At 40.2% G+C, this 25,574-nt stretch overlaps 1 protein-coding gene across 1 annotated transcript; it reads right to left on the bottom strand.

The window, feature by feature from the left end:
* Positions 1 to 18,251, bottom strand: LOC108677535. The gene is made up of 16 exons (XM_018165762.2): positions 17,757 to 18,251; positions 17,175 to 17,377; positions 15,303 to 15,437; positions 14,728 to 14,903; positions 14,257 to 14,348; positions 10,402 to 10,505; positions 9,078 to 9,146; positions 8,559 to 8,679; positions 8,258 to 8,368; positions 6,407 to 8,033; positions 5,862 to 5,946; positions 4,521 to 4,799; positions 3,373 to 4,077; positions 2,596 to 2,865; positions 1,747 to 1,885; positions 1 to 1,223 (listed from the first exon to the last, which is right to left on the bottom strand). Exons 1-16 carry the CDS (start codon positions 18,216 to 18,218, stop codon positions 1,140 to 1,142), a joined length of 4,662 nt encoding a protein of 1,553 aa, XP_018021251.2. The 5' UTR covers positions 18,219 to 18,251; the 3' UTR covers positions 1 to 1,139.
* Positions 18,252 to 25,574: the final 7,323 nt, after the last annotated feature.

Below are 25,574 nucleotides of genomic sequence, written 5' to 3'. Positions count from 1 at the left end.
ATTCCATCTTGAAAACTTTTCATTATCATCAAAAATAAATATTCTAGCTTGCCGGAACTTTTTGTACGAAACAAGGTGTTCCTTTACATCCTTATCACTCTAATACTGATGATTAGCTGGTTAGTGCAAGCCTAAATTCATTAGAAATTATCGAAATCCATTACACTGCAACACTCAATTTCCGTCAATTTATTCTGATCGCAACATCTTCCATCAGTCAGGCCTATTGGAACCATTTTCTCCAAATGAAAGTCTCGTTGCAATGTAGAATTTGTGCCATGCCATTAGCTACAACTAGAACCACTAATGAAACTAGTGCCACCAGTAAAAATAAATGCGTTGCTAGAGAATCTCGCACATAGTTGAGCATTCGAATACTAAACTTCCTAAGATCCCTGACACTTAAAAATGAAAACAGAGTAAAGAAAACAAATCATGCAAGATGTTGTTCTCAATCCAATGAATGGGATTGTTCTCAAAAATATGCAAGCCGTGGTTATTTGTCTCGTATAAAAATATTCCAGTAGGTACTTCTAATGACGGAGCTTCATTACAACAAAAATAGTTCTTTATTCGCGCATTGCGGAGCTGAGCTGATATTTGCATTTATCAGTAAAATGCACGTTTATTTTCGTTAAAATGCATTTTTTCGTCTCATTTCTGAAAATATTTTTGTTACCCGCACTTCAGGTAACAAAACTTGCTAAATACTTCGGTAAATGCTCAGGACAAAAGGCAGATGGTGACAGCCACTAGATTCTGGACAGTGGCAGCCACTACAGACTCTGGACAGTGGCAGCCACTACAGACTCTGGACAGTGGCAGCCACTACAGACTCTCGACAGTGGCAGCCACTACAAAATTCAAATGCTAACCATCAAAAGTTACCGTCTCAGTAGACAAGTGTGTAGGCGCTCCTGGCCTTGGAAGGAGCCAGTCACTCAATACACGAGGCCAATGGCTGTTGTTACTGGCCTGTTTCAGTGGCCGTCACTACTGTACAAGGACCGACACACAAGGCCAGTAGCACAGTAATAAATGGCCGTTAGTCCACTGTTCCATGAACAAATTTCAGAGACGAAATAGCTTCCCGAGCTGAAGGGCATCCTTTAATATTACTATTATTACTATTCGATGGCTCACACAGCGCCTTTAGCTTTAATTTTTTCAAGCCTCAGGCGCAGGTCCGGGAACATCTCTTGCAGCAACTCCTCCAGCAAATTCTGCAAAAAATATATATTTGTGATAGCAAATACTGCCGTATATCTTACGTGAAGAATCGAAAAATGTATGCAGATAAGACAACAAGGTACATCAAAAAGATGCGAGCATAAATGAAGAGCCGAAGTGAAATAACTAATACCCTATACGATCATAAATAATGTACACTTACGGATATTACAGCTTAACAATTCAAAGTATGGCTCCTCAAAATGATAAACGCAGGTGGGAAAGCGGAAAACTACCTACGCATTTCATATTACAAACTCACATAGAAAACATTCATATAAAATTTGGTGAAAAATACATAAGTTTCAATATACTGAACCAAAAAGGGTTTTCTCAAGGATTTAAATAGATGAATACACACCACAAGTAGAATATAAGTTAGAAATACTCACATATTTGGGTCTTGTTGAGAGAGTGAAGTAAACAAACGCGTAGCAGTGATTTAACATTCATGTAGAAATGGTTCAGTACTCACGCAGAAAAGGTTCACTGCACACGTAGAGGTTAAATACTCACATAGAAGAGGTTCTTATTAAGGGCGTGGTGCTGCAGCACAACAAAGAGCCGCTGTGCCCCGCGTGCCGCGTTCTGCTGCCCCACCAGCGTCCCTAGCAGCGCAGGCAGCGCCCGCTGCACCGCCTCCCGCGCTGCTCGTCTGTAACACAATGGTGCCGGGTAGGAATGTGATGAATATTTTATAGCGTGTTAATGGATTCATTTTTATCAGAATATTTTGGTGACATGTGCGTTACATTTTCACATGTTCAAGGGAAATAGTAATTAAAAGTTGATTGATATTTACCACAATATAATTGTAAAAATGTGTTGCGTTTTTCCGCTTTTCGGATTAACAAATAATAATGAATAAATTGTTTATCATGATATTCTGATAAATATGCCTTACATTTTACGTTTTCAGAGGTAATAGTTAATTTTAGCGACAATATTGTGAAAAATATGCGTTACATTTTCCCCTTTCTCAAAGCAATAATTAAATGAGATAGGGTTGGTAAAAATGTGTTGCGTTTTTTGGAGAAATAAATAATAGAGATAAGGTTTTTATGGGTTATTTTGCAGGTGCATGGCAATGAGTTCATAATGACCAAGGCTTCGTGCTTGGTCCCTGAAAATTCCATGTCAGTAAATAAACCGTGTCGTAAATTACTGACATGTCGTCTGTAATCTTCATCTATGAAACGGCATCACATAGAAGCACAGAAACATTACTAAGCTTGAACTGCAAAAATAAACGTAATACTCCAAAGAAAATAATTCCCACTGCAGAAGCGCATTAACAAGTATATTAGAAAAACAAGAATCGAAAACATTTTGTATCCTCAAGCGGAAATAGTATAAGGAAAATACCTAGTCTCGAGAATTTGTTTGGGTGTTCTTTGTGGTGGAGCTTCAGCGCCAGCAGCAGTTGCATTAGCAGATGCAGTAGCAGCAGTTGCATTAGCAGATGCAGCAGCAGATGCAGCAGCAGATGCAGCAGCAGATGCAGTAGCAGGTGGAGTAGCTGATGCAGCCGCAGGTGCCGCAGAAGTTTCATCAGACCACAGCGAGTGTAGAGCATCGATGTAACTGACAATCTTTTCCTCGGTCAACAGCGCCGACGCGGTCTCTCGCACATGTCTATTAAGAGCAATAGTACTTTCAAGTATTTATATAAAAATTTCATATTAAAATACTATTTTTACATTCAAGTATGTCAAACTTTCAGGTTCAGTGACTACTGACTAAGCAGACAAATAACATAAAAATTATGTTCTTTCAAGGTCTTTTTTTAGGTTTAATGCTAAAGCAAAACACCTGAACGAGTTGCATAGAGTCCAATTTACGTTACGAAATTGATTATCGACAGTGATGGTTTATGAAAATATCTATTCAATTTATATGGTGTGATGTTTGAAGGCATCACAAAATAAATATTACTGCGAGACTACGATAGAAGCTTCGTCTGAGTAATAGTGAGATCAAGACACTATATCTGACATTCATCTTTATTACTCGTTAAATATATCTCATTCAATTCCGCTTATACAAAGAAGCAAAAATATCAGGTGTCATCTAAATGTTTGGTAATCTTGGAGGTAAACAATGAAAAAATTTGGGTGTTCTGAATTAATTTCACTGACGCACCTGGTAATATTTTTGCCGTAGGTTATTTGGACGAATGACACGAGCGTTTTTCGCAGCCATCGTCCCCTGCCGCGCAGTTCGCAGAGCTCCTCCAGCAGAGCGAAAAGAGGCTCCGCAACGATAGCTTCGCTCCCCCCGACTGATGCCATTCCCGCGGGGGCAGGGACAGAGGCAGTCCCTGTCCCCGTGACACTTGCGGGGACCACGGGGGACTCAGCGGGTATGGTAGTCACTAGCACTGGAAGCCGATCTTGGTCTGTGTTCCGAAGACTAGGGTCGGTCTTCCGAATACTGGGGTCGGTGTTCCGAACATTGGAGTCTTCTTCGCTGAAAACTTTAGCGCCACTTGTCGGAGTTTTCTCGCGCTTATCAGGTCCAGAGGGATGACGTTCACGGCAATTCTTTTCCTTGTCTTTCTTGAGTTTGCTTGCAATGAAGGAAGTAAGTGATAGGTCGGTTTTCTCACAAACATCTTCTGCTTTGTCCAGGTGACTCGAGGATGCAGGAGAAATGCTCCCCTCTGAGTGTATCCCTTCAGAAGTGTTCAGGTTGTCAGTTTTTTGTCTGGTGAGCGACGCGGCCGCCGAGGTAGACGCTGCAGTCATCGCTGATGCCTCTGACTCTACAAAAGATGCAAGCCTTCGACCGAGAGACTCTGCAGCAGAACAAACCTCCTCCTCATCGCTCTCACCTTTACCCTCCCGCCTGTAGGAGTAAAACTTGTGAGCATTGATCAGACACTAAGCTAACTTACCAGCACACAAGCTGCAATTATGTAAAGCAAATTATTAATAAGTTCATTGATATCAGTGAAGGCTTAAAACTGTAAAGGCGTCTAACCAGTCAACTAATAATTATCTGAAGCCTTCGAAATTAAATGACACTCAATTTCAAGATTAAGCATTCCCGGCAGCGTCGATCGTTTTTGGAAATAACCATCAGCTCGCTAATTGTTGCAGACGTTTTACTGAATCAATACAAAAAAATAAACATATATTGTTTATAATTCCAAACAACAGCAGCGATTAAACAACAATAACATCTGCAGGGATGAATATATAATCAACAATTATATTTTCAACATTCTCAAGCTCGAGATCTGATGTTATTCTGAATATCAAGAGTAATAAACAGTAGCTTGGTCGCACCCTTTGAAGAAGGACGACAGGGAGAACTTGTATTTCTTGGTGAGTGTCTGTGGGGGCGGTTTATAGAGCAGCCGTTGGGTGGGACACAGGAACTCGTAGAAGGCAAGACTCCTGGCGGGGGCGGGATCTAGGGCCCCCCAGGTGAGGGTGGCGAGGTAGCGCTGCGCTGACGCACGCAGGCGGTCGCAGCAAGCGCGCTCTGAGCTCATGGACTTACTGAACAGCGACTTGGTCGGCAGACTTGGCGCCTCGCGGCTCTTCAGGGACGGCCACTCAGCACTGCACGGCATCAGTAGGCAGTATATCAGTAATTGTTATCATTAGGAAAGTAACTATAATTAAATTAGTATTTACTGACATTTAGGTAATATTTACTGTCATTAAGTAAGTTATCATTAGCGCCTCATGGCGCTTTAGAGACAGTATTTATTATCATTAGGTCAGTAATTATTCCCCTTATTTGTTGTCACCTCACAGCTCTATAAAGGGGGTCATACTGCACTGCAAGTTGCCACAAGTGGTCCGCAAGTAATTTGTTGGTAATGTAAGGGTTATATTGTACGGCTACTCATTGACGAACCAAGTTATTGGTTTATGAAGAAAGGTAAGGTCGGTACTAACTAATAACTACTATAGTTATTAGTGTAATATGATGTATCACCAGGTCAGTTATGATCTGACACTCAAGAAAATAAACACAAGAAATTGAGTTCAGCTTTAAAATAATCGAAATGTCAAGGGCCCTAGCATTAAAAATATTCAAGAGTTTGGCACTCCGCCAGCCAATCATTGACAGTTTTTCAAGCTAAACCGGTGTAGTTGTATAGCGAATTTTAATAGTACTGTCCGGTAATCTTCTATCACCATCTAGGTTATCATACATCACCATCTTATAGCCTGTTCTGTACCCACATGGTCGAGTCACACTCAGTGACGTCATCCCTGTTAAGGCCTATATATATCTCGATCTATGCACCGCTCGTCAGTCGTAGCGGTACTGCCTAGCCGTCATCTTGCTAGCCGCTCCTCCAGCACATACTTGTGCTGTACCTGTCAATCCCCTTTCTTCTGTACTCACCGAGCCGCTTTATTATTATAATAGATCTAGTGTTAACCGTGCGTTTCACTTGTCCTGCCTTAGTCATACTTGGAACAACAAAGTATCCTGACTCTTAGTTACAAATCTATCAGTTGGTCGTAGAAAGACACTCCTGACAGTACGGCCCCAGGTCAATTATTCCGTCACGAAATCAACGTAGAAGTAAATAAATACAAACGAAAAATGACGCATTAGAATCAATTTATATCACACACTTGTCGCGAGGAAGGCTCATGACTGACCATAACTTCTTGTGCAGCTCGGTGAAGTGAGAGAGTCTGCGTACCACGACCCAGCCGTCCATGTCTTCCCCCGCCGATGTTGTGCCTGAGATTTTTATTATATTTAGCAGAAAAAATATTAATGAGGAATGTAAACACTAGCGTCTATTTTTGTGCATGAATTGTATTTTTTCATTAACAAGGAACACAGGAAATCGGTAGTAACAACATACCGGCGAATAAGGCTTCTTTTATACAAATTTTACAGAAGAATACCAACACAGTACAATACAATAAGTCAATAAGTACCATCAAATCTGGCTCTTATCGATTTAAATTCTATCAGTATCAGCCTTCATAACTTCTTAGAACATATGACCGGACTCACTAGCAAAGTTGTTCGGAAAAGGTTCAGCAATTTAAATCCCATCCGCCTTCCTAACTTAGACTACAAATCCTTGAACTAACTGGTGAGTAGTTCAGAACAGGTTTATCAATTTAAATATTATCAGCATCCACTTTCAATTGAGTGTTTCGTGTACTCAAGATCATATTACAGGACTCACCAGCCACGTGGTTCTCCCAATTTCCGCCGGCAGAAGAAGACTTGGTGAGCGCGCCGATGATGCGTTCCAGGGAGCCTGTAGTTGCGCAACGCGACCTCAACGAGTCCGCGCAATGTTCAGCCTTCAGCAAACCAAGATGTTTCTCAGACAAACTTTTAGACTTCTCAGTCATACCCTGAGGTTTGCAAGCACCAGAAGCAGACACCTTCGAGTCGTAGCTGGTGTGCCGAGAAAGCCCAGGGTCTTTCTCGAAAGAACGCGATTTGAATTTAGTGTTAGCAAAGGAGTCGTGACCAGCACGCAAGCTATTGTCATCCGAGCTAAAAGAACTCGGAGCATCTGTCGCATGAGGCACGAGAACTTCCGAGATGGCAGAACTGATGAAAAAAGTGGCTGATAAATTAGGATTCCCGACAGCAGCTCCAGTAGCAGAACCGTCAGGAATGACAGTTTTTGATTTAAGTCGTTCACAGATCAACGCTGACGCTTGTAGCGATTTTTCTTTTTGCAAAGTTTGCCCATTTGGAGACTCGTCTTCAAGAGACACGAGCAGCACCAGATCAGGGTTGTCCTTATCGTCGGTGTACTCGACGCTCTGCACATACACGCGCCACTTGCCGAGGTTGTCGAGCCAAAGTTGAAGAGTTCGTAAATGGGCCTCGTCTGCACAGACTGAAGCTTCGACTTCCCTCAACTCACGCTTGCACTCCTGCAAAAGGCATTTCTCATCTTCCGGAATAGACTGGATGGCCCAATTTTTATACATTGCTTTTTCTTGATGCAAAGCTAGAGTAGCGATGGCGTGCTGTAGCTGCTGCGTCAGCCCTGGTGGTACGTCAAAGTAGCACGACTGAGGTTCAACCGCAGCCGCAGGGCCGGAGAAAGAGTACCCAACTGCCTGAACTTCATGGACCATTTGCCTGAAGTGCGTGGAATGGAGGAAACCAGCTGAGTATCGCGTTTGTAGAAACTGGCCCACTTCTTCAACGGCCCCAGCAAGACATCCGACCAAAGGCGTAGGCACAGAAGACGAAGCAACTTTTGACGTGCCAGCCAAGACGAGCTGCCAGATATACTTGCGAACAACCTCGTCTATTGGCACAGGATGCGTGCAGTCGCTGCTGAAGAACGTGTGGTAAATTTGCTGCCGTAGACGTTCTCGTGACCGCGCTGGGGCTGCAAGCAGCTCCAACAAACAGCAGTAAAGACCGAGAGCGGCAACTCCACTGCATAACTTCGGTTTCTGTAACTTTTTGGCCAATCCTGAACCGACTGAAGGAGCTACTTTGCTTTCATTTAGAACCTTTACACCAACCAATACTCCATTATTTTCATTTATAACATTCGCTCCAATTGATACCTTGCTGTGGTTTACAACCCTTGTACCAACCGATACCTCTTCGTTTTCACTTAAAATCCCATCCGTTACTTCATGATCGCTGCCGTCAATAGGGCAAAATTGTGTATCAGGATAATCTCCATTAAATAATTCTTGTTTTGCCTCAGATTGGAATGATCCAGACAGTTCTGAAGGTGCTAGAGGAGCTTGCAGAGACTGCAGGTAGCCGTGCAGGTAACGTCGGCACAGACTAGACTCCAGCACGCTGCTGAAAGATGCCGCAGGAAACTGCAATCGAAGAGAATTTACTTATATTGTGAAAATTATAGTCATAACGAATTCAGAGATAATGCGAGAACTGAAAAAAAACGTGGAGTTGCGTTAAACCCAATACCATAATTTAAAAACGGTTTAGGTATCATTCGGTCAGTCTAACCAGATCGGTCAATATACATCTAAATAATATGAATTGGTCACAGAGGTGTTCAATTTAACGACCGCGTGATTCTTACCCGGTCAACGCCAGAGTCGGCGTCGGCGAGTCCCGCCTTGACAGCCAGCAGCCGACGCTCGCACTCCGCCCGCGCCCGCGCCAGCTGGCGCACTGGCAGCTCCCCATAATCCTGACCATGGTAATAAAGAATAATTATCGGAACATAATAGAATAAATTAGCAGCAGTAGGAGGAATTAGCAGCAATAGAAGGATATACTGACCCCAAGACTGTGAGGCGTTACTTTATGTACAACAAGCACATAGCACACACTGCAAGCACAGCTCAGAGCGTGTCAAGGAGCACGTGCACAGCACGCACAGCACAAAGCAGTGCAGGGCGCAGGTCAGTAGCGCTAGCGTCAGCCGCGCCCTCAGCATCAGCACCAGCAGCCTCAGCAGCGGCGGTTGAGCACAACAGCAGTTCCTGCTGCAGCGATTGTCTGCAAGTGAACAAATAGATTTAGCTCATTATACTTAATTATTTCACGAGTAAAATAGTGAATATGAATTGCGCTCACGCTATTAATAGTAAACACAAACAGATTACGGCAACGTGACGTCATCGGAGACACGGGCGTACAGAAAACGTAGGAGGCTCGTCTCCGGCAATCGAGACGCTCCTCCCCATCAATTATACTCCAGCAACACAAGAACCGGTAACATAAATGGGTGTGTAGTTGATGCCTCACCCATTAAAGCATCCAATCAAGTCTATGAGAAATTGGATAGCATTACCGGGAATTGTATAACTATCTATTTATCGCAAAAAATGAACTTAAAGGCATAAGAGGCTATGAATTATTAGAAGAGAAAAACTAAGGAATCTCCAGCAGCTTACCTCGCAGCCTCGAGTTTCTCTTCATCAGAGCAGCGATGGATGGCGTCCAGCAGCTCTTCGATGGAACACCTGCAAGCCAAGCAAAACTTGAAGTCCATGTACACGAAGCCAGTAATGGCGGTCACATTAACTGGCGGCCAATGTAAATGCCAGTAATGGCTATCACTAACTGTCGCTACTGGACATGGAAAGACCCAGTATCTAAAACTGTCATTAGATTTAGAATAAATGAACTTGAGTAAACTTTAATTCCATAAAGATAACACAATGCTTCATTAAAAAAAACAGTCATGTTTAAATTGTTAGAATATAGAATAATTGTAATTATTCTATAATAATATTTAATTTATTTCAATTCAATTTAATTAAAATCATAATATAGAATAGTTGTAATTAAAGAATATATAATTAATTGTAAAATTAATTAATATAACAACCATTCTTCTAACAACTTCAAGATCATTAAGTTCAACATTCAAACGAGAACAAAATTTGTGGACATTAAAAGTAATTACGAAATTTTATAGACAAGAGATATTTAGGAAAGAAATAAGCGACAATAAAATCTTCAATTATCCTGATTATGAGTGTACATTTACTCAAGATTAAACACAATGTTTGTGGCCAGAAAATATTATGTTCATATTATTATAAGAATGTGGAGGATGTTTGTAGTCTCCAAACGTTATCAGGAGACGCAACATTAGATGAAATTCGGTCAGAAAAGCTGTTAAAAAATTGCAGAAAAATCAATACAATGATATGATTTACACAAAATTATTTTGGAAGGATAAAATCATGAGGTAACCCCGCACTCATATACAAACAGATTAGATATACTACCAGATGCGTGTGTTTGAACACAAAGAGATATGTAGTATTTGAGCTGCAAAACAACTTATTTCCATAGGAAATCAAGTGCCTTCCACTGGCCCCTCTGTGTTCTGCCGGCCGGACATTTTACTAAGTTTATGTTCTTGCTATTATTTCTTGAACCGCGATGGGCAGTTCAGGTAACAGACACGGAGTGCCACAGGGAGAGGGGAAGAATGGGCGAAGGAAAGAATGATGGGCAAAATGGCTGCTGCCTCCACGGCACTTCCCCACAGTGAGGGGACGCTAAGGGGATCGTGAGGAAAAACATTCTGACTGAGGCCAATGAGGAAAAACATTCTGGGAAAAACATTCCCTAACTGCCAGTGAGGAAATACATTCTGACTGAGGCCTATGTAAATGCAGACAAAAGTTAAAAGGTCACAAAACGAGCAAACACCAGCAGGCTTGAGAAACAGCACATGCGATTAGCAATGAAGAATAGCCTCACCCGTCCTTGTATTCGGTCTCAGACAACAGCGCACAGAAGTGTTGGTAGCCGCAAGTACTGGCCTGGTCAACCGCGTCTAGGGCGATAGGCTTGCCCGCCGGACCCTGCAAAACAGAAAGTCTATAGTCTGACAGTTGCAGACAGGGAGTCTGTACTCTGAGAGTTGCAGACACGCAGTTTATACTCTGAGAGTTGCAGACACGCAGTCTATACTCTGAGAGTTGCAGACGGGGAGTCTATACTCAAAAAAGTTGACGACAGGAGATGATTATACTTGTCAAAACGCGTGTTATTCTTCACGTATAGTCAGATGGGGTAAGACAGGACCGAAATCACTAACAAGCCTGTAGCATCTAAACCATGAATAACTAAAAAACCCTAAACCTATCACAAGGTGTATTTATGCAATGGGCTTCTAAGCTACAACTCAGACTTTCTGCATCTAACACAGTTTTCTGTACAGATTAAAAAAAGTGAGCTGGTCCCATCTTACCCCATTGGGGTAAGATGGGACCGGGGCTGGGGTAAGACAGGACCAACAGGTAATTCTTGTGTTACAAGGTTTTTAATATAAGTACAAACCTGATATTCAATATTATCAATCTAGAAACACATTATTTGATTATACACAACCACTTGTTACTGTTTTGTATTGCAGGATGTCAACTCTATTGATATTTATCAGTCACATTGGAGTTTTCGTCATGAGAAAACTTTGTTAACTCTTTAATGACCACATTTATTTTAAGCACATAAATTTTTTTTTTTTTTGTTATAATTTCTAGAGATTCCGGTCACTAAGTAGTGTATAGATGAGTATGGAACATTGAAAATTGTATATTGAAAAAATGTAAGGCAACATTTCAGTCCACTTGGTCTTATGAGATTCTAACATTAAACGCGACGGTATGATCCATTTAGTCTTCTGAGCGCAAAATATGGATGATATTATGTAGCTGGCATAGTTAATTATCATTTTATACATACTTTTGCTAGCAACAATATAGGCTTAAGAAGTCTGGCAAAGAAACTCTAGTATTTTAGCAAAAATGCCTTATTTGAGATTGAATTTAAAAAAAATTGGTGTTTTTCCAACATCCTTGATGTTGGAAAAACATCAAGGATGTTGGGCCAAAGACGCCAGGGCCATGGTTGTGAGGCCAATGTCCAGGCAGAGAGGCCAGGGTCCAGGTTGAGAGGCCAGGGTCCAGGTTGAGAGGCCAGCGTCCAGGCTGAGGGGCCTGAGTCCAGACTGAGAGGCCAGGGTCCAGATTGAGAGGCCAGCGTCCAGGCTGAGGGGCCTGAGTCCAGACTGAGGGGCCTGAGTCCAGACTGAGAGGCCAGGGTCCAGACTGAGAGGCCAGGGTCCAAGTTGAGAGGCCAGGGTCCAGGTTGAGAGGCCAGGGTCCAGGTTAAGAGGCCAGGGTCCAGGTTAAGAGGACAGGGTCCAGGTTAAGAGGCCAGGGTCCAGGTTGAGAGGCCAGGGTCCAGGTTAAGAGGCCAGGGTCCAAGTTGAGAGGCTAGGTTTCCACCTTCCATTCTTTTCATTTCAATCATGATTGATTCATTTTCTTCTTCAAATTTGCTTTCAGAACTGGTTTCAGGCATATTGGTGAAACCAATATCGTATCCAATATCAGAAGACTTTTGATACAGAGTCTTCATTAGATTCACTGGAGAATGGAGTAGCAAGATGTTGTTCACATAGACTGGGACGTTTTCTTGGAGAAGAAAATGTTTTTATGCTAAAGCTCTTGAAGGAGTCTGAAAGGCAAAAAATATTACAAGTACACCTCAATAATGGCCAGTGTATGTAGATAGAAAATCAGTAAACTGAATTCGTGTTTCTCACTTATAGTTAGAAAAATATTGTAGAAGGGCACTAAATTATAGAATAGTACCTAATGAAAACACAATTATTATACATCATAATTCCCTACTTGCATGGTCTAAGGAACATGACTCAATGGTCCATGTTTCAAACAATGCAGTTGTTGTAAGTCCAACTGTACTGAAGGTTTGCCTTTAGAAACACAAAGTGATATAAGCATGTAATTTTTATTTTATGTTCAAATTTTGCATGTGCACCCACTATTGTATTAAAAACTGTGTAGAATTATTCCAATGCTGCAACTTTTCTGATTTTCCCACCATAGTCCAATAAAGATTGGGAAAGTTCAACAAATGAATGGCACCACAGATTCCCAACAAGACCAGCACTGCACGATGTAGTTGGCGGCAAAGAGTAGAGTTGCACCACCGAAACGAAGCAGGGACGCTTACCGAACACGTTCAAAGCAACTATCGCATATTCCTTATCATGACTGTAATATTACACAGCATGTTTGAAAGGCAACCGTATGGTACACCTGGTCGTTAAAGGTTTAAGCATAGTAATAGTAGGTTGGCTTTGATTCATTGTAGAGCACTGCTGAATGCTACATGTATATTCCATTAGTGTCATTGTCAGAAAATATATCAAATTGATAATAAAACCAATGGAAAATAACTTGAGTGTCGGACATCATGTATTTTCTTGCTAACTGCATTTGTGGTGCACTTCTCCAAAAATACCCAGCCCATGCTCTCTCACAAAGTTGTGATATTAATTATTTTTTATTTTCACACAATGATTTTTCCCCCAGCCACTCTTGCACTGTTGCACATAGTTCTGCAGCTCACTAATGGGAAGAAACATCCATATTTTCTCCATCCCCTTGATGTAATTTACCATAGTACGCTAAATTTCTTTGAGGAGAGCGTCTGCCCCAAAATTTATCTCGGTTATTTACAGATGGAGAACTCTGAAACTTGGTACACTTATTTAAAATAGAAAGAGTGTGAATTTTTCGAAAAAAATGAAAAAAAATGTGAAATTCTTATAATACGGCCAAAAAAGGGGGTACTGTAGAAATGTAACTAGTACTAAGATTTTCAAGCTACAACATTGAGACACATATCATTCGATGCACAAAGTCTTATCTATAAAATGTTTATGGCTTTTTTTTAGAAATTCCAATTTTTGTGGAAGTGGGGGCATTTTTAGTAAATTTTTCAATTTTCTCCCTGCCATCTTCCCATATTTTGCAGAATAAAATCCAAACTATAACAAAATTGGAAAAACGCCATGAACGTTTTATAGATCTTTTATTTGTGAATCGAATGATATATGTCTCATTGTTGTAGCTTCAAAACTGTAGGAGGAGATAGGTTTGATAGTGACAATAAGTTAACTTTTCAGTAGGGCCCGTGCCCTAACATATGCTTCTTTCAAATTAAATTCAGTGCAATTAGAATGCATGATATGGGCTGGTCCTTTCTTACCCCATGAACGCTGCGATCCTGTCTTACCCCATTTGACTATATGCTGCCAGGTTTTGTTCACCGAATTAAAAAGAAGCAAGCCATTGACAAGGTAATAGAAATAAATTTAAGTTACTAGTACACATTAGCGAATCATTATGTGAGCACTGCGTTACGTTAGTGTATAAAAAAAATACAGTAAATGGAGCAAGCAAAAAAATGGCCATGATAGAAGATGCAAGAGGATAGCTGGAAAGTGGAAACCTCATGCTAAAAGGTTCATTCCTGGAACTGATTCCAATATGGATGAAACAAAAATGAAACTGATCCAATTGCGCCAACGGAAAGAGTTTCACACTATTAAATTCTATGCAGCAAATAATCAAAATTATAATATAGGCATACAGAACAAAGTATATCCAGCCCACCAGAATGCTCGTAGCATGAAATTCACTGATTGCACATTGGAGAAGATTGTAGTAGCACAATAAGTATTTCGGCAGCTCTATAAAAATACCTACTCATGATTGGCAGCTCTAGAAAAATTTATACCTCTTGTTTTGCAGCAGGTACTTTGAGATGCTGCACAATTTGCTGATTTATCCAATCCGGGGAACAAACTTTGTCCACGCACGCCTCCAGCACTGGCAAGAACAGTTCAAACTATGCATTAGGAATCATCCATTCGGAATAAAAATATGTGCTACAAAGGATATGTGATATGAACAAAGATATCATGGGAGATAAATCAGCTGATATCTTACCTTCATAAAGAAGAATTCAATGTTCTGTATTTTCTACAATAATCTTCCGCAATAATTATAACATGCTGAATTTAGAAACAAGCTGACAGTTTTAAAAACAGTTAGAATGAATCATGCATATTTTCCAGTGAGAAATTATGCATCTCTCATTTCAGATATTTGGTTATTGCTGCTCACCATTATTAAGAGATATAATAACAATAGCTGCTCACCGGCATTTAGTGATATAATATATATAATGGTAATAATAGCTGCTCACCAGTACAGGCCAGTGCCTCCCTGAGGACACACCGCAGGGGAGCACAGGCGTAGTAGGGCGGGGGCAGCGAGTGCAGCAGCAGAAACTCCGAAAGACGACGCAGGAAATTGCGCTCTCGCTCAGGTGAGCTCAGCTGCGGCACCAAGTGGAACACGCCGCGCTCGCCTGCTTTCTCCCTGAACAATTGTCGAGAGATCATGCAGTGAAATGAAATTAGCAATTAAATTAGGGCAGATAGTGGTAAAACATAAAGAGAAAACCAATTGAAAGGCGTTACCAGGACAGGCTAAAGTACCAATTAAATTAGGGTAGGTAGATGGTGATGCTGAAACATACACAGAAAACCAAAGAAGACCCATTGAAAAATCGTACAAGGACAGAAAAACAGTCAACAAAATCAGGGGAAATATTCATGGTATAACATACAGAAGAAACAAATAGTAGGATCTTACAAACACAAACAAAACTGCAGATAAAATGGGAGCAATAGTTGAAAAAATCAGGAACAAAATTACAACTTTACAACTTCTTGTAAATGATGTAGATTTTTTCAATGTAGTATCATTGCAACCTACCCCATGGTCTGAGCAAGACGAATTTTCTGCAAGTGCTTAGTGAGCTCAACAGCCATGCTGCCTGTCAGGAACCCAACAGCGTCCATGGAGCGCACTCTTGAGCAGATACGCTGCAGAACATATCCTCCGCAAACTCTGATGACAAAAATGTTTAGTTATTGTAATGAATTATAATAATAACTTGCATGCAGGAAACAACAGCATACATATATTCTCCCCAAATTCTAACAACAAAAGTTTATTTATTATAATTATAGTAACAATTTGCATGCAGGCAACAATAACATACAAGGGAGCAGATGTGTTTTAGCATCAATTCTCCATAAACTGTGTCAAAGAAGGAGTAACTGTAATTATTTTAATGAATACAAACCGTGAATACAAAATCTTGTCAGATATCAAGATTTTCTTTAAGTTCAACATGGTATTCTGAACAATGTAAAAGCATTTACATAAAAAGAGCAACACCAATAGAAATACCGTCAACCGGGGCTACTGGGGATGGGCGGGGTAACTCGGGACAGTCCTCTGACACTGCGTAAAACTGTTTAGTAGCAAAACTAATTGGAATATTGCAAAACTAAATATAGTGGCGTAAACATCAACATTTTTCCTATCTATGTAGTAAAAAGGGAGTTCAAAAATACTACATTTACTAGCTTTGAAAAATTCCTGAAAAAAAATGGTGAAAAATGATATTTTGAAAAGTTACTTCTGCTAAGGTCTGTAGTAAAAAAAATATTTGCTATATTAAAAAGTTTCGCTTAGAAAAAAGTGGCAGACAAGTGTCAGCATGAAAACTTTATTTGCAGAATTTGCATACCGTAACTCAATCCAAAAAAAAAATGGCGGCCATTTCCACACGGCGGGGCTACTCAGGACACCCCCGCGGGGCTATTCGGGACACCCCCAAAAATGCATATACAGTATAACCTTGGTTAGCAAAGGCTCCAGTTAAAAAAATTGATTAAAAGCAAGAATATTGATTACATTTACCTCGCTCAGCAAAAAAAATTTCACTTATAGAAAAATTAGTGCATCATCGGTCATCACAAAATTCTGCATAAAATGTCATATATATAATTGTGCACCAGGCATCATAGAATGAAAAGTAATTGACCTAAACTATTATTTATTTCTCCAAAACATATGATCGTTGTCACTAAAACATTCCTTTCTGTTTCAGGTATGTTTTTCACAATCTTTTTTTATAGTAAATTCACTTAACCCAATTAAAATGGTGTGAAATTACAAAACATCCTGTAAGCTTACAGATACAGAAAAAATGCTATAAGGCTGCTGATATGAAGCTTGCAGTGGACAAGGTTGTTGTAAATGCTCAATGGCATGTTCATGGATATGGTAATATTGCATCAATAATACGGTAATATCATTTCAATAATACGGTAATTAATGTATATGGTAATATCATATCAATAAAGGAAAAACAAGTAAAATTCACAGAAAATGTCATTTATTCTACCTCTACATCATCTACAATGAAAGAGGAGGACTTCAGAGTACTGTTAATAATAGATGAGTACACTCTGCATGCTTCAAATGTTTTAAAATGAAGTTTTATTCCAAGTGTCCCGAGTAGCCCCGTTCGACGGGGCTACTCGGGACACTCTTTTTTTGCTTTAGGCACCTTACGAATAGCATATGGAATTTATTTGGAGAAGCCATGTGGTAGCCCTTGCAAAGAGCTTTGAAATGAGCCTAAACTTGTTTATGAAATGTTTCATGGTAAGAAGTTATGAATGAAAAACTTTTTAAATCGTCCCAAGTAGCCCCGGTTGACGGTAATCATTCAAAAATGTGAATATGAAGTTACCAGATCATGGATTTCAGTATACTACTTTACTTACTAACCTGATTTCATCCAAAGCAGGGCTTGGATCAGCCACTAGTTGACTGTACCAAGGCAATATGGCTGAGTTGAGGGCTCTGTCGAGCAGTCGACGGAGAGCAACATTGATGTGGCTGGTATGACCGATACATCGTGGCACACAACAGCATGACTGATGCTGGGAATGTTCATTGGAGTCTTCCAAGGGATTTTTCAGGTTCACATGCTGAAAAAATTTGAATATTCTCTGTATACAACAAAAGCTAGCTCATGGAAAAAATGTAAACAGTGAAACTTTGTTGCATAGTGAGCCTGTCACATGCAATAATGTAACCAAAGTGACACTCTAAATTATGATGCTTTCAAACTATCTAAATCTGTAAATCACAACAATAGAACTCACAGTTTGTTTCTCATAATGCAAGCTAGTTCATGTTGAAAGTATATGACATAAATGTCCCTGAATAAAACACACATGGCAAAACTTCTATAAGTATATGGTTTCATAGCACACTATGTCTTTATCATGACACACTTCAACTGCCCAAAATATGAAAGCAATTAATAAATGCAGCAACCAGCAAGTACCCTCTTTAATCACTTACCTTTGCAAGAATATTAAATGCCTTGAGTCTTGGTGGCAACTGAGGTTTGGGTTGATATTTTTTGCCAGATTTAACAAACACAAGCACAGCAACCAGGCAACCAAGGATAGCAGCAGCAACCAAACCTACTGCCATGACAACAATCAGGCAAATGAAGTGAAGTATATCTGAGAAGCTCCATTTGTTTGATGATATTGAAATGTTCTCTTTGTGGTTAAAATTAAAATTTTCATCTGAGTGAAAGTGTCTTTGATGCCAGTGGTAATCACATTTATTTAGATCCTTAGGGTCGCTTACACAGGGGCTGCAAGAATCCCTTGCAGTAGATTCTTGAGATAATTTGGGCACACTTGCAGTTTGACATGATAATACTGAGACTACTAACAAGGATGAAAAGAATGAGCAATTTATAAAGAGAACTGCAAAACAAAGTTTAACTGGACCCTGATACTTTACCATCATTTTAATTGATACTATCTTCAGGCATCTTTTTTTTATTCATCAATCATTTCTGTAAAAATCAATATAAATAATGTATCTAACTCCAGTATTACATGTTACAAAATATTTTTGAGCAAACATTGTATAGTATGGAAAAATTAATGTATAGAAAAAGCAACAATAGCAATTCGAGTACGGTATTTGACAAAGAAAATAATTTTTTATTCTTGAAATTAGATCAAGGATTTATAGATAAATATTAGACTACAGCAGTCAAAAACAGATAAAAGTACCTAGCATTTGTTTGGACTTAAAAAAATCCACTGATACATTAGAATTTTAATTTTATTTGGTAGGTATATTCTCAGTCATTAAGTGCTAAAGATGGTGACCAAAATACAGTGATGAGTCAAACTATGTCTGTCAAGTATTAAGTCATTTACAGGCAGCCAGGCTATAAGTACTAGCAGGTAATATGGTAAAATCTGGCAGAAACCATCCTTAGATAGAATAAATTAATGAACAGCTTGGAGTTAGAGCCTAACCAAGATTCCTACTTATTACTAAAATCTTTTGGCTACAAAGGTGAAGACTGCAAGGCGAGTTAGGTCATAGGTGACATATTTGCAATATATTTGAAGTCGTGCAATTAGCTATATTGACAACTTTTCTTAACAATTGAATAGGAGATAATTCATCTAGGCTAGTGGGAATTTTGCAGGTTGCAGCTACAAAAATTGCAGAAAAGCTTGAGTCATGGCTCATAAAGTAGATAAATTCCACTGGGATTCACCCCTGTGCCAAATCACCAAAATGGCACCAATGCCAATAATTGCCAGTTCCCAGGAAACTTCTATACCATATCTCTATCTGTCTATCATTTAATTAAATTCATATAAACAGCTCATTTACACCAAAAATTTTCAAACATTAAGTATGAGATTTTTTCCTTTCCAAATGGGATTCGTAAAAACTAGAAATATATGTTGCACATTTGACATTTCTCTATACGTAAGCTAATAATGATTAAGTACTTTATACAATCATACCTGACTACCTGGGACATCATGCTTAGACTCGTATCTTGGGCACAATTTTGCACAAACTGAGCTTACTTAAGACTGAGAGTGCAAGCAAACTTTAACTTGAGGGTGAAAGTCAGGCTGTGTTGACTATGAGGCTAACTACTAAGTACGAGTTATTAGCCTACCAGTTACCACGCACTCACCAGTCGTCAGTCACCACTGTATGTGAATAACGAGTCTATGTTAAATTGTTAGTTTGTTACTGTCTTTGACTGATTGGGCAGCAGCGCAGCACTATTGTATATTCACAGTTTCACACAATTTAACAAGTAAAATACAATAACTATAGGTATCAGTTTCATCAGGTCGCTATTTGAATAGGGATTCTTCTTCTTTCTTTGCAGGGTGTCCACTTGGAGTGGACTTAAAGCCGCAGGTCTGCCAGATGGATGACCGTTGGGCCTGAGAGCTTATAGCTTGGGGTTTTCAGCTTCTTTGTATATGAAGTTAATTGCTGCCATTTAGTGAGGTTGGCTGATGTAAGCTCAGTGCAGGATTGGGTAGAAGTTTACAGGGAACATATATTAGTAAATGAAATGAGTTACTGCTAATGTAATTTAGGTAAGTAAGGGCTGCTAATATAACAGCCTTCATTAAACAAAAATAATAATGATAATAATAATAATAACAATAATAATAGAAATATATACATAATTATAATAATATTGAAAAAAAAACCTAGATGATCTACTTGCTAAATCAAAACATATATCAGCAGTAGCCATGCATTAACAATTCTATCGTGCTTCCATATATACAGCTTTGCAAGGCGCTCATCTAAAGATCACTTAGCCTACCTGACTTTAAAATAAATGCATTGAAAAATTGAGAGACTTTCTGTGACACCTTATCACTAAAGTTACCTCCCCCCAGGAGATTACAAAGGTTAAGTTCTACATTGATGCTTCTCAAGTTACTTAGTAGCTCCTGTCTTGGTTGCACATGACGTTGACAGTCCAGAAGAAAGTGAACAATTGTGTCTGTTGTGTTGCAGGTGGTGCACTGATCGGAATCACTCATTTTAAACCTGTGCAGATAGCTCCTGACACCTGCATGCCCAATTCTAATTCTTGCAGATGCACATTCTAGCTTGCGGGACTTCAGGCAAAGCCAAGGGCGAAGTCGCGGTTCCACCATATTGTTACTCAAAAAAGCACCTTTCTGAGTCTGAGCAACGGTCGTTTTCCAGTTCCTAGTCCAGCACTTGTGTAGTTTCTCCCTCAGGACAGTAAGTGTCTCCTCTATGCTTAGGGTGCTCATAGCAGAAAATGGATTTTGGTGGCCCATGTTAGCTGCCCGGTCTGCAATCTCATTGCCTTCCACCCCTGAGTGGCCTCTCACCCATTGCAGTACAGTTAGGGCTTGCCTTTCTAGTACAGCATCTTGGATTTTGTAGACGTACTCTTTGTATGAGGGGTTGACGGTGTTTCTGATGGCTTGCAGGGCCGACTGGGAGTCAGTTAACAGTAGGACGTCCTGCGTTCTTAGTCTTGGGTCCAGACAATAAATCTGCAGAGCCTTTAGTATTGCAAAGAGCTCTGCACCAAGAACCGTGTGTGTTGGGTTCAACTTCCATGTTGTGGTGACTTGTAGACTCGGTAAGTACATAGCTACAGCTGTGGAACCGTCGCTGAGTTTGGATCCGTCAGTATACACATGCACATGGGAAGGTGAGTTGGCATGGCAGAACTCCTTGAACATCCCCCTATTGATGCCAGGGGGGGCATCACGGCTACATTTGCTTTAGGTGGAGAGTTGGATATGAGGTTCAAAATTGTAATAAGGTGGAACAGGTGAAATGTTGGGCGTTGGGAATCTTTTAAAGCTTGACATGCCCAAATCAGATAGGAGACTTCTGCCTCTTGTTGAGAAGAAGCTTGAGCCAAAGTTGCACACAGAGACACCAGTCTCATGGCAAATTTCTTGTCTGGATTGGCTTTTAGGGCAGCGCAGGGTTTTAAGGTACCATTTTAGAAAAAGGTAGTCAAACCTGATCTCTAAGGGAGGTATATGGGCTTCAATCTCCAGTGATGTAATGGGAGACGTGTTACGGGCACCAAGGATAATTCTAAGTGCACTGGACTGTATTACTCTAAGTTTCTGAGTGTATTTTGTAGAAATGTCACTAAGTTTGAATAGAATGCTGCCGTACTCAAGTTTGCTGCGAATGAAGCTAATGTATATTTGTCTGAGCAGACATCTGGAAGCACCCCAGCTGCTGCCTGAGAGTGCCCGAAGAGGTGCCAGTCTGCGGAGCCCATCATTCTTTAGATAAGAAATGTGTGAATGAAATTTAAGTTTTGGGGCGTCAAAAAGGACACCCAAAACCCTTTGCACAGGCACGCTTCTAATTGGTTGATCTGCAACAAGCACATTGACTGGAGGTATGTTACGTTTACGCGTGAAGAGTTGGAGTGAGCACTTTAGTGGGTTGATGGTGAACTGCCACTTCTCAAGCCACTTGCCCAGCAAGTTGAGATATGATTGCATCAACTCCTCAGNTCACATTTTTAATTTTTTAACCTATTAGATATGCAAACTTTTCAAATCTTTCTATTGTGTTATGTAGCCTCAGTATTAGGCCTTTAATGCCCATTGACAAAATTTTTCTATGTCAAATAGTTTTTGAGTTGTGGGGGTTTTTGTTGAAAAAACGAAAAGTGGTCTAAGTTACCCCGCTGGTCTAAGTTACCCCATTTTACGGTATGGTTATCTATGTAGGTTGGAGTGTCCGAGTCATTAAGCAGTATAAGATTGTGAGTTTCTATTAGCTTCTCTATGCTGTGGCCAGTGTGGTTGTGCCTGTTTCGGGGGTCCCACAGAGGTGAGTGTCCGTTCAGATCACCAATGAGAATAAAACTATTTCCAAGTTGGTCAGTGTAATGCTGAAGTTCTTCTATCAAGATATTTTTGCATGGGTTATATACATTAAAAATGCTAATACTGCAGTAGTTGGTGTATATTTCAATAGATTGGTACGGTACTCTAGGAAGCCAGCTGGGAATGGGATCACCTGTTTTTGTTTAAAAGCAACATCCTCCCTCACCAAAATTCCCAATCCCCCTCTCTCACCAGGTCTGTGCATCCACAAGGACTAATATCCGAGGAATTTGGGTTCATTTTTCTTTATCCAGGTTTCACATAAGCACATTATTTCAGGTTTTTTGGTGTAGACATAAATTTTAAGCTCGGATACTTTGCCCCTAAGACCATTGCAGTTTAACCGATATATTTCTAGCTGAGACTCTAGTGCAGTGGGTTGCTGAATGGAATTCAAGTTTGAGTGAACCATTAAGTCTTCTTCTTTTTGGAGGTCCTTGCTATTGTTTGTCTCTTTTTAAGGTTTTGAATTTGTTTCAGGTCAGTTGGTTCTTTTGTGCCCATCTCCAGTTCTGGGCAGCTGCTGTTTTTGTTTCTCACATCCACAGTCGTGGCAGTGGGGCCAGGGCAATGGATGTGCAAGCAATGGCAGTCTCTGTATGCAGCTCCCCCAACAAAGCTTCAGCTACCTCACTACCGAAGTGTTTTCTGGTTGCACTAATGTTAGTAATTCTTTCATTTTTTTATTTTCCTTTGACAAGTCTGTGAGGACAATTTCTTTTAGAAACCTGCAAATTGATATGCTGAGCTTCTGAATTTCTTTTCTGATAATGTTTGTTAGTGTGGCATTAGCATCTTCCATTGAGTGATTTTCTAAGGTTGCAGTGATGGGCTCCTGATTTGATATTTGTGTCAGAGTTGACTTGGTAGCTTGACTGTAGGTATTTCCAGTAGTTGGTATGATGTTTATGCTGGGCAAACTGCTTAGGTAAGAACCTTGTGACCTATGTACTTCTGCTTCAGTGGTATTAGTCTTATGATTGCTTTCCTTTGGTTTTCCAAGCATGTTTTGTAGTCGATCTGTGGCCTGGCAGCTTTGATTTATTTGTGGATCTCTTCCTGGATGAGGACTGGCATATGAAAGGTTGGTTTGCTTTCGAGCTAGGTTGTAGGGCATTCCGCCTCTTTTCAGTGCTTCTGTGGCCTTAGCTTGAACATTGTACTGGCAGTCTCGGTTGCTGGCTATATGTATGGCCCTCCGCAATTAGCACATTTGCTCATGGTTGACCTACATATGTCTTTGGAGTGATTTCTGGAACACAGAAGGCAGCGTTCAGGAGCAGTGCATCCACTAGACAGGTGCCCTAGTTGCTGACATCTGTAGCATCTTAGAGGTGGTGGATTTTAGGTTCTCACTCTGTACAAGATAAAGCCAAAAATTGCTTTTTCTGGTAGCTGATTACCTTGGAAGTCTAATTTAAGGACCAGTGAATCTTCTTTTGAGGCTCCAGAAAATTTTGAGAGCCTAGAGATCTTTACAATTTTGCAGACTTGTCTTTGCATTCTTAGTAGATCATCAAGGTCAACTTCATGTCCAACTGGACTGGTCCAATGACCCCTGAGCATATGTTTCCTTGGTCAGATGCTGGTAGGTAGCATTCAATTTCCTATTTCTCAAGTGTGGAGTTAGAGAGCAAGGTTTTCATTGCCTCGATCTCTTCTTCATTGGTATTGACATAGTGGCAAAGCAGAGAGTTTTTTTAGACTCTCCCTCAAGTTTATTTTTGAGTCCTATAAATAAACAGGCAAAGTATCATGGATACCAGTGTTATAATACATAAGAAATTGGTTTAAATCATGAGTAAATACGGAAATTAAAAATGAACTGATTCTAAAAAATCTCTGGTTTGTCACTATGGGTATTGAATTCTACAGCTACAAGGTTTTGCCTTCTATTGATGTGCACATCTTTTATTGAAGATTCCTTAATTTAATTACGTTGTTTAGTTCATTTGCCATCAAGATCAGGTTTAGAGAAATCTTGTTTGTGTCTAGGGACAGTTGTTTGATTAGTATGGTGTTTCGTTGGCCAGATGACTGAATAGTAGCATTTGAAGGAAAAAGTTTGTGCTATTTATGATTTGCAGATGGTCTGACTAGTTTGAGTATGGCTGCTGCTATTGCAGGGCCCGTTGTATCACTTAGCTCTTCTTCGGATTCCGTGCTTTTCTGTTGCTTACGGCTGGTCAAGTTTTTGGACTTTGTCACCTGGTCTGTGCCTGATCTGGCAATGATGTTCTCATTAGGTCCAGTTGAGCCTTGAGGGTAATTTGTTGGTTTCCATATCTCTCATTAGTGGAAGGCTAGGCTGAACTTCTGAAGGAGTACATTGACGTCACTGTTTTGTGATGGCGTTTCTGGGATTATGTCCTCGTCATCCTCGGGCATGTCAGAGTCAGTTTCTGACATGTTCTTGGTCTTCTTGGACACACACAGCTATTAAATTATATTGACAAGTATTTGAACATACCTACAAATAATAATATAATGACAAATATAAAAAACACAAACAAACAATGATTTTTCAACAAAAAGGGACACAGTTAACGCAGAATACAATACAACAGGAATCAGAGTATTCAGAGACAATAGGCTAATAGCTAACCAAAATATTTTAGTTTTGCCTATGTACTAGAATATGACAAATTATGCTGGCTCGCAGGCTTTCTCCTACCTATAATACCTCTTCTCATGGAGAGAAGAGGAGGGGCCCATGCGCCATGCCCAGGGGGGAGGGGTGAGAAAGCCAGCCGGGTTCTTTAAACTTAAACTCAGTCAAAGTCTCACTCTCACACTTAGCTCAGCCAGTATACGGTATACTGGCTGAGCTAAGTGTGAGACTTTATTCTTTGTATACCGCGAGACGGAGACGCGAGTAGGTAGGTATAGGTACTGTATACCTACCTACTCGCGGTATACAAAGAATTGTGGTTAAGAATAAAAAAAAAGGTTTGTGTAAATATGAGTATTCACGATAATCACGTTAGTCGCAAATAAACTTTGATACGTTAATTTCAGAGCAAAAACAATTAATGTTTACTGCATGAACGCCACTCTCACGGGTAGCCCTACAGACTTAACAGGGCACAATCGTAAGGTGTTTACCGTATGAACGCAGCTGACTCTTTCGTCTAGCTAAACGTCCGCAAAACCTGCACGTAGTCTCGCATAACGAAGCGTAGCAGTGATAGAATAGAAGTGTCGGCGTTGAAGAAATAGGCCCATGGCCTGTTGCCGATTCTTGAACTTTTCGTGACTTGATTCACAAGGGATCAGGCCTTTGGAACCCGATCTTTCTATAGCTGACGATTGATTGAGATAGCTGCTGGACTTATTGCCTGTTATTCCGTATCTAAGCAGCACGCCCAAAAGTTTCTAAACTTTGTCATCTTGTTGCATCCATTTTAATTTA

Source organism: Hyalella azteca, unplaced genomic scaffold (genome assembly GCF_000764305.2).
Source record: "Hyalella azteca isolate HAZT.00-mixed unplaced genomic scaffold, Hazt_2.0.2 contig3075, whole genome shotgun sequence".
Taxonomy (NCBI): Eukaryota; Metazoa; Arthropoda; class Malacostraca; order Amphipoda; family Hyalellidae; genus Hyalella; species Hyalella azteca.
The sequence above is the reverse complement of the archived record's forward strand: the minus strand, read 5'-3'. Positions and strand labels throughout refer to the sequence as shown.

Excerpts from the sequence above, each read along its gene's own strand:
- LOC108677535 (XM_018165762.2), bottom strand. The coding sequence starts at position 18,218 with ATGATGGTAAAGTATCAGGGTCCAGTTAAACTTTGTTTTGCAGTTCTC. Across the intron at positions 10,506-14,256 it reads TACCTGCTGCAAAACAAGAG|GGTCCGGCGGGCAAGCCTAT; the intron begins GTATAAATTTTT and ends TCTGTTTTGCAG. Across the intron at positions 5,947-6,406 it reads TTGGGAGAACCACGTGGCTG|GCACAACATCGGCGGGGGAA; the intron begins GTGAGTCCTGTA and ends TAAAAATCTCAG.